Source organism: Mauremys reevesii, unplaced genomic scaffold (genome assembly GCF_016161935.1).
Source record: "Mauremys reevesii isolate NIE-2019 unplaced genomic scaffold, ASM1616193v1 Contig163, whole genome shotgun sequence".
NCBI classification, from domain to species: domain Eukaryota; kingdom Metazoa; phylum Chordata; order Testudines; family Geoemydidae; genus Mauremys; species Mauremys reevesii.
The window spans coordinates 14139-27190 of record NW_024100786.1 but is presented as its reverse complement, the minus strand read 5'-3'; the positions used below and the strand labels follow the sequence as shown (position 1 = coordinate 27190).

At 54.2% G+C, this 13052-nt stretch overlaps 1 protein-coding gene across 1 annotated transcript; it reads right to left on the bottom strand.

Annotated features, from left to right (window-relative positions):
* Nucleotides 1-528: 528 nt before the first annotated feature.
* Nucleotides 529-12611, bottom strand: LOC120393207 (tripartite motif-containing protein 10-like). Its single transcript, XM_039517781.1, has 4 exons — nucleotides 12060-12611; nucleotides 10724-10783; nucleotides 8921-9044; nucleotides 529-652 (listed from the first exon to the last, which is right to left on the bottom strand). The coding sequence occupies exons 1-4, from the start codon at nucleotides 12220-12222 to the stop codon at nucleotides 529-531; spliced, it is 471 nt and encodes a 156-aa protein (XP_039373715.1). The 5' UTR covers nucleotides 12223-12611.
* Between the last annotated feature and the right edge of the window lie 441 nt (nucleotides 12612-13052).

Here is a 13052-nt window from a genome sequence, read left to right as displayed (position 1 = left end):
CTCACACACTCTGGGAGCCCCTCTCGCGCAGCTGCAGCCCGGGCTCGGCTCCCCCCACTCCCCGGCTCCTCACATGCTCCGGGAGCCCCTCTTGCCACCGCCGCAGCCCAGGCCCTGGAGCGAAGCAGGGTCCCCTGGAGCCGAGCCCGAGCTGCGGTGGTGAGAAGGGCTCCTGGAGTGTGTGAGGAGCTGGTGAGGGAGGGAAGCGGGGTCCCCTGGAGCCGAGCCCCGGCTGCGGGGGCGAGAGGGGATCCTGGAGTGTGTGAAGAGGTGAGTGGCCGGTGCTCATCGGTGCTGAGCAGGCAGCCCTGCAAATGGAGATCCTCGCCTTCCCGCCCGCCGGGGCTCGGCCGGGATGCGGTGAGGCTGAAGAGCAGCAGGTCCGAGGGGCTTTCCAGGTCCTTGGCCCCCAGCTTGCCGGGGGTGAGGGCGGTGAGCACAAACTGATCCACCTTGGCCACCAGCAGCGCCACGAAGCCCAGGGAGGGGGCCATGTTCTCCGTGCCGCACCGCCCCCTGGAAGTACTCTCACTCTGTGCTGCCCAGCAGCTCCACCCGCATGGGGATGGAGTCGCGGCTGGGCCAGGGCTCAGCTGCCGTGTGCTGGTAGCGGGTCCCATGTTTGGGGGTGGGGACCCCAATGCTGGAGTGGCTGGGGTGTGGGTGAGGGGGGGAGAGAGAGAGCCCAGTGCTGGGGTGGTCGAGGGGGGCTTGGGCTGGGGTGTGGGGTAGGCAAAAATTTTTTTGCTTGGGGCGGCAAAAAACCTAGAGCCTGCCCTGAATCCAGGGGTTGCAGGGGCTGCTCCCCGCACACGGGTACTGCTAGGGGAAAAACATCCAGCACTGGTGCACGTGGCGAGCACGCACACCTATTGTGGAATAGACATGAGCAATCACTCGAAGAAGAACTTACCCTGTCTGTGTGCTCCTAGGGGTTCTCCAATTTGTGTCTCCAGTGCAGACAGCAGAGTGTCTGGTGAGGGAAAGGAGAAAAGAGACGAGATTTCAGGCTTTCATATTTGTAACAGCGTCCCCACTCTGAACACATAGAACTGTGTTTTCATCATGACAGAACAGACTGAGAGGCCCAGAGACACACTCAGGCATTTAATATAAACTAACTGAAACCTTCTATTTCCTCTCTCATTCAGGCATTTCCCAGCAATAGAACCAACATCCTTGCAGCCTCACAACCATCCCAGGACCCACAATCTGTAAGTGAGATTTATTTTTCCCCTCCTCATCCCCTCCCACCCCTGAGACTCCAGTTGGTTTGTCTCATTCACTCACTGCCTTTTGTCGTACCCTAGACCCAGATCATACAAAGACTTTATCATAAAAGTAACTTTACCCACTTTGGTCTCTTTGGCCAGGGGTAGGCGGCATCATATTGTACGACAGACACTTGACAAAATTACCAAACCTAGGGTTTGGCTACACTTGCAGCTGTACAGCGCTGGGAGTTAAAGCTGTCTTCATACAGCTGTGGAGGGAAAGCGCTGCAGTGTGGCCACACTGACAGCTGCCAGCACGGCAGTGTGGCCACATTTGCTGCATCTGCAGCGGTGTTGGGAGTGGTGCATTATGGGCAGCTATCCCAGAGTTCAAGTGGCGTCAACGTTCTTTTCAAAAGAGGGGGGTGGGGTGGAGTGTGACAGGGAGCGTGGGGGAGACAGAGAGAGTGGATTTTTGGAGCTGACACTGTGTCAGCTCCCTGCCTTGCAAATTCCGACCCCTTCCCCCACCCCTCTCTCATTCACTAAATGCAAATAGCCTCTTTGGTTTTTTCCTCACAGACCAGATAAGCAGCCTCCCCGAAATGGACCCCCCCTCCCCCTGCCGCAATGCTTCTCTCCTCAAGCCCCTTCCCTCCCCCCTCTTCGAGCAAACACTAGCTGTGGGCTTTCCAAAGGGAGCTCCCTGCCTCTGCTCGAGCAAACAGGAGCTGTGTTTGTTTTTTAGATAAGCAGCTCCGGGAGCCCCAGTTCACAACAAAACAAACAGAGGCATCACAACAAAACAAAGAGAGTTATCTTTACTTAAAAGCATTATGGGAAGGTTCTGGAGATCAGTTACAGCGTAGTAAGATTAATCACTGTTTACACTGGCACCCCAGCGCTGCAGCACCAGCGCTGTTCTCTTTATTCCTCTCCTCGAGGTGGAGTACAACCAGCGCTGTAGCCAGGGAGATGCAGCGCTGTATGTGCCTTGCCAGTGTGGACGGGGAGTAACTTACAGCGCTGTAAAGCCATCACCGATGCTGCAACTCTCAAGTGTAGCCAAGCCGCTACTGATGGACATTGGCGGGATGTTATGTCATTCAGTCATCGTTCAACCCGTAAATTAACACACAATTTTCCACACTGAAAAAACCATAACCTGGCTAGGTAGTTAATAAATAATAAACTATAACAACAATAATAAATTCTAGTCACTTTAGTGTTTTTGAATGTACCTCACTGCCACAGTCAATATTTTGTTTGTAGGATTGGGGCACTGAAATAAATATGTATCCTAAAACCATATTTCAGTGCATTGTTGTCACTACTTTCTTGTTTAAATAATTTGTTTTATGGGAGGAGGAGGAGGAGGAGGGTGTGTGTGTGTGAGTGTTTCCCATCTCTACACCGCTTACCCCATGTCTCTCCCCTGTCTGTGTCCCTTACATGGGAGATCCCCCATCATGTCACAGGATGTGGGAAGCAGAGGAGGGGGGTCTCTCAGGGGAGCAGGGTTTCCCACCCCCTCACTGTGACCAGGGCACCCCCCCTCCAGGCAGGGGTTATCCCAGGGTGGGTGGGAACCTCCTCTGCCGCCTGACAAGGACAATCTCTGCTGGGGGCAGGGGTCTGTTGTGAGCAGGGGTGGAACAAATTCTTGTGTGTGTGTGTGTGTGTGTGTGTGTGACGAAGTGGGACTGTTCTTAATGCTTTCTCTGAATACTGTGTTGGTGCCTCAGTGTCCCCTATGCAGTTCTTAAGTATCTAGGTGGTGGAATAAGGGTGTGTGATTGCTGCAGAGCAAAGGGCCAGTGCACATAAAATGCCTGACACTGTCTCCTAGCAAATGATGGCCTGGGCCCCTTCTCTGCAAGGGTGCCAACTAAAGGTGTTGGAGACAAAGAGGTCAGGTGGCCTCCTGGCCCGGGAAAGGAACTGAGCAGAGAGGAGGGGATGGACGGGGTTTGGGAGTCTGGAGCTGGCTGGGGACGAGGAATGAAGTGCAGACGTGGGTGTTTGGCTCACTGCCCCCCAGAATGGACCCGGCCGAGGGGTCCCGTTCGCTGTACCTACAAGCTCTGTGTTAGACCGTGTTCCTGTCATCTAATAAACCTCTGTTTTACTGGCTGGCTGAGAGTCACGTCTGACTGCGAAGTGGGGGTCCAGGACCCGGTGGCTTCCCCAGGACCCCGCTGGGGTGGGCTCACTGTGGGAAGTGCATGGAGGGGCAGAGGATGCTGAATGCTCCAAGGAGAGACCCAGGAGGTGAAGCCGTGTGAGCTTCTTGCCCTGAAGATAGTCTGCTCCGAGGGAGAGGAGGCTCCCCAAAGTCCTGCCTGGCTTTCTGGGGAGCAGTTCTGGAGCATCGCTCAGTGACTCCGTGACAGGGGGGGCTCACCTCCGGTAGCTCCCCAAAGTGGCTTCCCTGTCTCTCATCCCTGCTGCTGCTGCAGAGCTAGGCTGAGGGGCAGGGGCGGCTCTAGCAATTTTGCCACCCCAAGCACGGCGGCACGCTGCGGGGGGCGCTCTGGCGGTCGCCGGTCCCGCGGCTCCGGTGTACCTCCTGCAGACGTGCCCGCGGGAGGTCCACCGGAGCCGTCTGCCGCCCTCCCGGCCACCGGCGGAGCGCCCCCCACGGCATGCCGCCCCAAGCATGCGCTTGGCATGCTGGGGCCTGGAGCCGGCCCTGCTGAGGGGGTCTGTGCAGCTGGGGGAGGGGTAGCACTGAGGGGCTGGAGCTAGGCTGAGGGGAGCTCTGCAATATGGAGGCAGCACTGAAGGCCTGGAGGGAGCTGGGCTGAGGGGAGCTGTGCAGAGGGGGGTGGCACTGAAGGGCTGGAGCTAAGCTGAGGGGGGCTGTGCAGAGGGGGGTGGCACGGAAGGGCGGGCGCGGGGCCGAGGGGGGCTGTGCATCCAGCCACAGAGAAGTCCAATACCCCCTGTGTGGAGACAAGGGTCAAAGTGACGTGTGCATAATCAGTGGTAATAAACCAATGAGAGAAGAGAACAAGAACATGAAAATAGCTTGACGAAAAAAGCCCTGCCAATGAAATGTTCATGCATGTGCTGTGTATGACCTATATAAGCAGCAAAGAATCCTGTGGCACCTTATAGACTAACAGACGTTTTGCAGCATGAGCTGTGGGTGAATACCCACTGTCGGATGCAAGTAGTGGAAATTTCCAGGGGCAGGTGTGTATATATAAGCAAGCAAGAAGCAAGCTAGAGATAACAAGGTTAGATCAATCAGGGAGGGTGAGGCCCTGCCCCTGTTCTAGCAGTTGAGGTGTGAAAACCAAGGGAGGAGAAACTGGTTCTGTAATTGGCAAGCCATTCACAGTCTTTGTTTAATCCTGAGCTGTTGGTGTCAAATTTTCAGATGAACTGGAGCTCAGCAGTTTCTCTTTGAAGTCTGGTCCTAAAGTTTTTTTGCTGCAGGATGGCCACCTTAAGATCTGCTATTGTGTGGCCAGGGAGGTTGAAGTGTTCTCCTACAGGTTTTTGTATATTGCCATTCCTAATGTCTGATTTGTGTCCATTTATCCTTTTCCTTAGAGACTGTCCAGTTTGGGCGATGTACATAGCAGAAGGGCATTGCTGGCATATGATGGCATATATTACATTGGTGGACGTGCAGGTGAATGAACCGGTGATGGTGTGGCTGATCTGGTTAGGTCCTGTGATGGTGTCGCTGGTGTAGATATGTGGGCAGAGTTGGCATCGAGGTTTGTTGCATGGATTGGTTCCTGAGCTAGAGTTACTATGGTGCGGTGTGCAGTTGCTGGTGAGAATATGCTTCAGGTTGGCAGGTTGTCTGTGGGCGAGGACTGGCCTGCCACCCAAGGCCTGTGAAAGTGTGGGATCATTGTCCAGGATGGGTTGTAGATCCCTGATGATGTGTTGGAGGGGTTTTAGCTGGGGACTGTATGTGATGGCCAGTAGAGTCCTGTTGGTTTCTTGGGTTTGTCTTGCAGTAGGAGGCTTCTGGGTACACGTCTGGCTCTGCTGATCTGTTTCCTTATTTCCTCGTGTGGGTACTGTAGTCTTGAGAATGCTTGGTGGAGATTTTCTAGGTGTTGGTCTCTGTCTGCGGGGTTAGAGCAGATACGGTTGTACCTCAGTGCTTGACTGTAGACAATGGATCTTGTGGTGTGTCCGGGGTGGAAGCTGGAGGCAGTCAATAGGTTTTTGGTATAGGGTTGTGTTAATGTGACCATCACTTATTTGCACCGTGGTGTCTAGGAAGTGGACCTCCCGTGTAGATTGGTCCAGGCTGAGGTTGAAGGAGGGGTGGAAGCTGTTGAAATTGTGGTGGAATTTTTCCAGTCTCCTTCCCATGGGTCCAGATGATGAAGATGTCATCAATGTAGCGTAGGTAGAGAAGGGGCGAGAGTGGACGGGAGCTGAGGAAGCGTTGTTCCAGGTCAGCCATAAAAATATTGGCATATTGTGGGGCCATGCGGGTGCCCATAGCGGTGCCACTGATCTGGAGATATATATTGTCATTAAATTTGAAATAGTTGTGTGTGAGGATAAAGGCACAGAGCTCAGCAACCAGTTGTGCTGTGGCATCATCAGGGATACTGTTCCTGACAGCTTGTATTCCATCAGTGTGTGGGATGTTGGTGTAGAGAGCCTCTACATCCATGGTGGCTAGGATGGTGTTTTCTGGAAGGTCACCAATGCATTGTAGTTTCCTCAGGAAATCAGTGGTGTCACGGAGATAGCTGGGAGTGCTGGTAACATAGGGTCTGAGTAGAGAGTCTACATAGCCAGACAGTCCTTCAGTGAGAGTGCCAATGCCCGAGATGATGGGGCGTCCAGGATTTCCAGGTTTGTGGATCTTGGGTAGTAGATAGAATAACCCTCGTCGGGGCTCTAAGGGTATGTTGATTTGTTCCGGTGTTAGTGTAGAGAGTGTCCTGAGTAGATGGTGCAGTTTCTTAGTGTATTCCTCAGTGGGATCTGAGGGAAGTAGCTGTAAAATTTTGTATTGGAGAGTTGTCTGGCGGCCTCCTTTTGGTAGTCAGACCTGTTCATGATGACAACAGCACCTCTTTTATTAGCCTCTTTGATTATAATGTCAGCATATTTATACACTTCTTTCATACTCTAGTTATTGAATGTGTGTCTATCACTGGTGTCACAGCAATGTCATTATTAAAATAGCAATGAACTACAGCATTACATTACCATGAATTACAGTGTATTAAAATCATTACACTCAGCTACAAGCTGTGTTCACTGACATCCCTGTGTAAAGACACTGTGTTCACTCTGTGCCTCAGCCCTGCTTAGCGCCTGGTTGGGAACTGAGGGCACTGACGGCTGTGGGAAGAAGGTGGATGGGAGACACAAGCAGTGGGGAGTTTTCCCTCTCTCCTTTCCTATCGCTCTCCCTGCCCCTTTCTCTCGCTCTTGTTTCTTTCTAAGTCCTTGCTCCCCTTCCTGATGTTTCCCCCTTCTTGCTTCCCACCCATGTCCTTTTACCCATCTCTCTCTGCTCCCCACCTCCTGGGGGCTCTGTCTAGTGCCCGCAGAGGAGATTCCCCCTCCTCAGGTAGGAAGGGTGGCCTAGTGGTTCAAGCACAGGCCTGGCGTTCAGGTGTGCTGGGTTTGATTCTCTGCTCTGCCACTGACTCCCCGCTTAGCCTTGGGAAAGTCACTTCACCTCTGTGTACCCTAGATCCCACCTGCCACATGGGGCTAATGCTGACCCTGCCTCCGAGGCTGAATCCCTTCATGGCTGCGTGGTGAGGGGGGAACTGGAGATACCAAGGTGAGTAGTTTGGGCTGAATTTCTCCACAGCCGGAGAGTGAGAGCCAGATCTGTGCAGGGGGCATGGGAGCGAGAGGGACTCAGCTGTCAGGGCTTCAGCCCAACATCTTCTTGCCCCCCACCCCATCCTGTGTGGTTCCTGCTGGAGTCCAGGGCTTTTCCTACCCACCCTGCCCAACCCCCAGCCCAGCTACCACGGTCCAGAGCTTCTTCTCCCCACCCCTGGCCCGTGCGGCTCCTGCCAGGGTCGGGGGCTTTTCCTTCCCCTAATGTGCCACTGCACCCATCCAGCGTGTGCGCCTAGGAGCCCTGCAGCCTGCTGGGGCGATTTCAAAGGGCCTGGGGCTCCCAGCTGCTGCCACCACTACCAGGCACTGGCAGCTGCCATGACCGGAGGCCCCGATGTCAGACGGTGCGTTCCTGTTTGTGGGTTGCTAAGCAGAGAGACACGTTCCTATGCAGCCCAGAAATAGGCACTTATCCGAAGAGTGAAGTGAAGGACCCGCTGCCGAATTGCCGCCAAGCACTGAAGTGGGCAGATTGAGCTGCTGCTGCCGATCCGGACGTGCTGGCCCAACAACTGATGCATTGCCGCCGCTTTCTATTGGCCGCCCCAGTTTCCTTTGCTGGTGCCTGGAGCTGACCATGGGTGCAATATTCCCTGTGGGTGCTGCGGGGACCAACCAAGTTGGGAAGCAAATCCCATGACGCTCCCCCCACACCTGCAACTGGGACATTAAAGTGGAACAAACACGAAGAATTGTTTGTAATGTTTTATTTACAGTAAGTAGCTGGAAAGTAGCAAAGTAAAAGGAGCTGAGAAGGAGCTTTAATAACTGCAGCACGGCAAGGAGATCCCCAGCTACTGAGAACAGTTTTCTTTATGGCACTAAAATAGCACCAATGGCCAGGAATTAATATAGGGAATTAATGAGTTACAGTCTCACTTTCAGTAACATGTAATAAATCTCCCCATCCCGCTCACGTTCCCTTTCCTTTCGTACTGTCCTTTTCTAGTCATCATTGTTTTAGCCTCAGTTTCCTTCCCTGTTTATTTCCCTGTGTCTCTCCCCCCTGTCACAGATCATCCCCCTCGGCTGCTCTCTTCCTTCCCTGATCTTATCCCTTCCCCTCGTGCTGATCCTGGGCTGGGAGCCCCCAGTGAGATCTAAGGACACAGAACTGTACAAAATGCTCCTGGCTGCTGTTGCTTCTCCCAACCCCCCAAACCCTGACTGATCAATGCTGTGTCCCTGCCACCCCCACCGCTGCCTGTCCCAAGCCTGGCTGTTAGTTCTGCCCCCTGCCCAGCCCCCACCTCTGCCCCTCATGGCCCCTCCTGTAGTCCCAGGGGTCTTCCCCCTCCTCCCCCCGCATCCCTGGGGCTGCAAAGAGGGTGGGGGAGGAACTTCCAGTGGCCATAGAGATGAGGCACCAGGGTCTGGGTAGATGGGAGTGTCAGAGGGTGGGGTCCATGAGGCTAGTGAGGCTGATTTCCGGTTTCCCCCTCAACTGTGTCTGCTGCGTGTCTCAGGGACACAGTTGGAGCCGGGATCCTACCCCCACCCGGAGCCAGGGTCGTATTCTCCCCCCAGGGACGGAGCCTGGCGGGAAAGTGAAGATCAGGGCCTCGTCACCTGCATCGATAAATGTCACCTGCCCCCGGTCACAGTCCAGACAAACCCGGATCCTGCTGGGGAACCAGCTCAGGGGCAGGGGGGTTGTAGGGGAGGTGAGAGCCCAGAACTGACCCCCCAACCGCCCCACAGCCCAGATCCCCCCCTCAGGGCTAAGGCTGATCTCTCCCTTCCTCCTCAAAGACTCTCTGGCCACCCCCACAGCCCAGCGTTCCCCAGCCCCCACCTCCACCTCCCAGCAATGTCTCCCCGAGGTGAATCCCTCACAGCCCAGCACACAGGGCTCAGTGTCAAATCTCTCAGGGGTGTCGGGCAGTCGCTGGTGTGTGTCTCCCCGTCTCACACTTTTCCAATCCTCAGACAGGACGAGTTTGGGATGAGCCGTGTCTGGATCCAGAGTCACATTCCCTGGAGAGAGAATCAGAGTGTTAGGGGCAGAGCTCAGCCCTGGGGGAGGCTGGGACCATTTCTCACGCTCCCCAGCAGCCCCATTCAGGCTGGGACAGTCCCAGATCCCAGGGAACTGCCTCTGTCCTGGACACCTGAGGGTACGTCTAGACTACCTGCCGTATCGGCGGGTAGCGATCGACTGAGACACAATATATCGATCCCCGAACGCGCTCCTGTTGACTTCGGAACTCCTCCAGCATGAACGGCGGTAGCGGAGTCGACAGGGGGAGCCGCAGACGTTGATCCCTTGCCGTGAGGACGAGAGGTAAATCGATCTAAGATACTTCGACTTCAGCTACGCTATTCACGTAGCTGAAGTTGCGTATCTCAGATCGACCCCCTCTCCCCCGTGTAGACCAGCCCTGAGACTGAGCAGAGATGTCACTGCAGCTCCTCAGTCTTTGTAACAGGTTCCACTTCATTAGTTTCTCATTTATCACAGAGGCTTCAGCTCCCACATCCCGCTGCTGGTGTTGCCCCATTCCCAGCAGCACAGACACAGCCAGGAAGGCGTCAGAAGTTTTTATTGAGGGAGCAGAAGTGGCAGGTACCAGCTTTATACCCCAGAGGGAAGCTCCTTCCCCTAATGCAGCCTCCACTCCCAGGCCAGGGAACAGAGAGGAAGGTGCAGCACTGGGGAACAGCCACTTAAGACCAGAGAGTAGGAGGTGGCACTGGGTGGGGTAGCACCATCCCCAGCCTAGAGAGAAGAGAGGAGCTGCCAACATCACAGGGAGAGCATCTCCCCAGTCCAGGAAGCAGGGAGCGGCTCCAGTGGGAGAGCCCAGCGCTGCCCAGAGGAAAGGCAGGATGCTGGAGAAGAGCGATGGGAGACCCCCTGCACCGGGGTGAAGCAGAGGGATGTGGCAGGGAGCTCTGTTCGCGTGTGACTCAGTTAAGAGTGTTTCTGTTCATCAGAATGGGCATGAACTCAGCACTAGGGGTGGTGTCAGGACTGTTTTTGTGTCCCCGCCCGCTCCATGGCCCTGACTGAGGCCCTGCCCCCTGGCCAGGCTGGGAGACTTGCCCGCTATGGAGAGCCCCTGACACTCCACCTGCCCTGGACATGGGTCCATGGGCCTTTGGCAGCAGTCCCCAGCCCATGTCCCCACTCCCTGGGGTGCACCACCCTGGGCAGGTGGAGTATCCAGGGCTTCCCAGTGCAGTCCCTGAATGGCAGCCTGGTTCTGGCTTCTGGCCTGGCCAGGGCCTCAGGGAAAGAGGAGCAGGGGTGGGGCCACTGAGAGAGGCCAGCACCAGGGCGAGATTGGTGCTGTGGGCAGGGGCTGCACTACACAGAGAGGAGCTGCTCAGCTGCCCTGCCCTAAGCATAGATACTGCCGGCTATGCTCCACCCCTGCCAAGGCTTACAGTGTGTCGGGGGGCAACGTGGCCCTCTTCCCCCAAACTATGCCCATGCTGAAAAGTGTCCTGGTCATCCCAGCTTTAAAAGTGTGTGTGTGTTGTGGGGGGAGACATGGGCCCCTGGATCTCCTTACCGTTTAATGTGTTATTTTGAGGACTGTGTGTGTCATGGTCGCTGTCAGTTTGGTTGGTAACTTTGGCTACAATCTCATGAAGACGTTTTCTCTGGAATTTTCTCATAATTTAAAGGCAATCTTCACTTGCAAACTCACCCTGTCTGTGTGCTCCAAAGAATTCTCCTCTTTTTATCTCCAGTTCAGACGGCAAAGTGTCTTGGGGGAGAAAGGAGAAGAGAGGTGAGATTTCAGACTTTCATATTCATAAGAGCATCCCCACTCGGAAACTGTTTCATAATTATGACAGAGAAACAGACAGAGAGGCCCAGAGACACACTCAGGTATTTAATATAAAAAGGTCTGAAACCTATTTCCCCTCTCAATCAGGCATCTCTCAGCAATGGAGCCATCAGCCTTGCAGCCTCACAACTATCCCAGGACATACAATTTGTAAGAGATTTACTTTTCCCTCCTCATCCCCTCCCTCCCTTCAGACTCTGGTTGGTTTGTCTCATTCATTTACTGCCTTTTTGTCGTAATCTTGACCCAGATCATACAAAGTAACTTTACCCACTTGGGTCCCTTTGACACTAACGGGATCTTGAGAGTTTGTGAAATTTTGGCTCTAACTGTGAGCTGTTGGGTCTGTTTACTCAGTGTCTGTACAGAGAGCAGCACGACAGCAGCACGACAGCACGACAGGACCTTGTCCTTCATAGGCAGATATGGAAATAATAGTAAAATTATTTTATCAACGTGGAAATTGAGGTGCGGGAGGATTGGCACAAGGTACCTTACACAGAGCAGGGCTGGGGCGGGGCAGGCAGAGCTGGCGACCTCTGGCCTGGCAAGTCCCCAGGCTGAGGCCTTGTTAAGGGCCAGGGATGGTACTAGGGTTAGAAAGGCCGTAGGTCCAACTCCTTTGCTAATGATGAGTGGATATGGTGGACTGCAGGCTGCCCCAGAGAAAGGGGGCTAGATGACTGGCAATAACCACTGAGGCAAGGTGGGTATAGAGGGTTGGGATGCCCCTGCGAGAGGATACCCAGAGTGTGGGGGTACTGCTGTGGGCAGAACCCCAAGGTAAGGGGCACTGGCGTCCAGGAGGGACATGGAGGGGCCTGAGGCAGGAGAGACACTGGCCAGCAGTGGGCGCTCTGGAGCGGGAAAGCTAATTCCCTGACTGACCAGCAGGAGGCACCGCACTGCTGAGTGCTCAACCAGTTACACTTGAGGTTATACAATCATGTTTTGAGGACTTCAGTAACTTGGCCAGAGGTTAGGGGTCAATTGCAGGAGTGGGTGGGTGAGATTCTGTGGCCTGCAGTGTGCAGTTGGTCAGACTGGATGATCATGATGGTCCCGTCTGGCCTTAAAGTCTTTGAGTCATTTCTTAATTTAACAGCATCATCTAAGTGTGAACCAATTGATCAGCACCATTCTCTTCTCAGAGGCGCATCCCAATTTCTATTCCTAGATCCCTTCTAGGTACCTTTGAACTTCCCCAGAATCTCCATTAGCACAATCGTTTTCTGGGGGAAACCACTGACTCGCTCTTCCAGTTCAGGAGAAATCTCCTCTGGCTGCTGGAACTTCCTCTTCTCACACCTGGAGGGAAACAATTTCACGTGATTATATTTTACTGTGTGACTCATTATAAGTTCTGGCTAGAGAGTCGCTGCTCTAATGGGCCTGGAGTTAGAATTCCTCGACTTCTCCCAGCCTCAGAGCAGGTGCAACACAGCCCAGGACCAAGCAGCCTTCCCTTCAAAGGTCATTAATATTCTTCAACTCTGGTCTGGAGAGACCAGCTCTGGGGACAAAAGGGGAATTGAGTCTCCATGGCCAATTCGCTCCTAGGCCTCCATGCTCTGAGGGACAGGAGGTTCCCAGGTGAAGTGCTGTAGAAATCTGCCTCTAGGAACTAGACTGAGACACCAACTACCCCTTCCCCAGCTCATTTCTCACAGGTCTCCAAACAGCCCTCAGATGGGGAAAGGCTCTTGAAAACTACTGCCCTGGGCTGAACAGTGACCAGGATCCAGCAGTGACAGGCCCATATTCCATCCCCACAATCCTGAAGCAGCCAGTCCCCCAGGGATGTGACATCTCTACAAAATACTTGAGGTCAGTCTTTCCCACTGACAGGAGAATTCTAGAGTCTTCTGTACAAGAGTGAGCACCCCAGGATGGAGTTGATCAGAGAGATTTGTATCCAACACGTGATCTCCCCACACATTTTGCTGTAGAGCCCTGGGGAGATGCGGTGCTACCCTCATCATCAAGCTCTTTCCCAGCATTGTGGAGTGTGAGGGAGCCACATACCTGCTCAAGGTGGTTCTGACATCCTAGAGGAGAGAGAGACAAAAGAATTTCAGTCCCCTCTGACACACGCACACAGGGGATTCCAGGGAAGGGATTTAGGAAGTATGGGGGAAGAGACCCTGCCCTGTCCCCAGGGCCATTGATTCTGAGCTAATGGGGC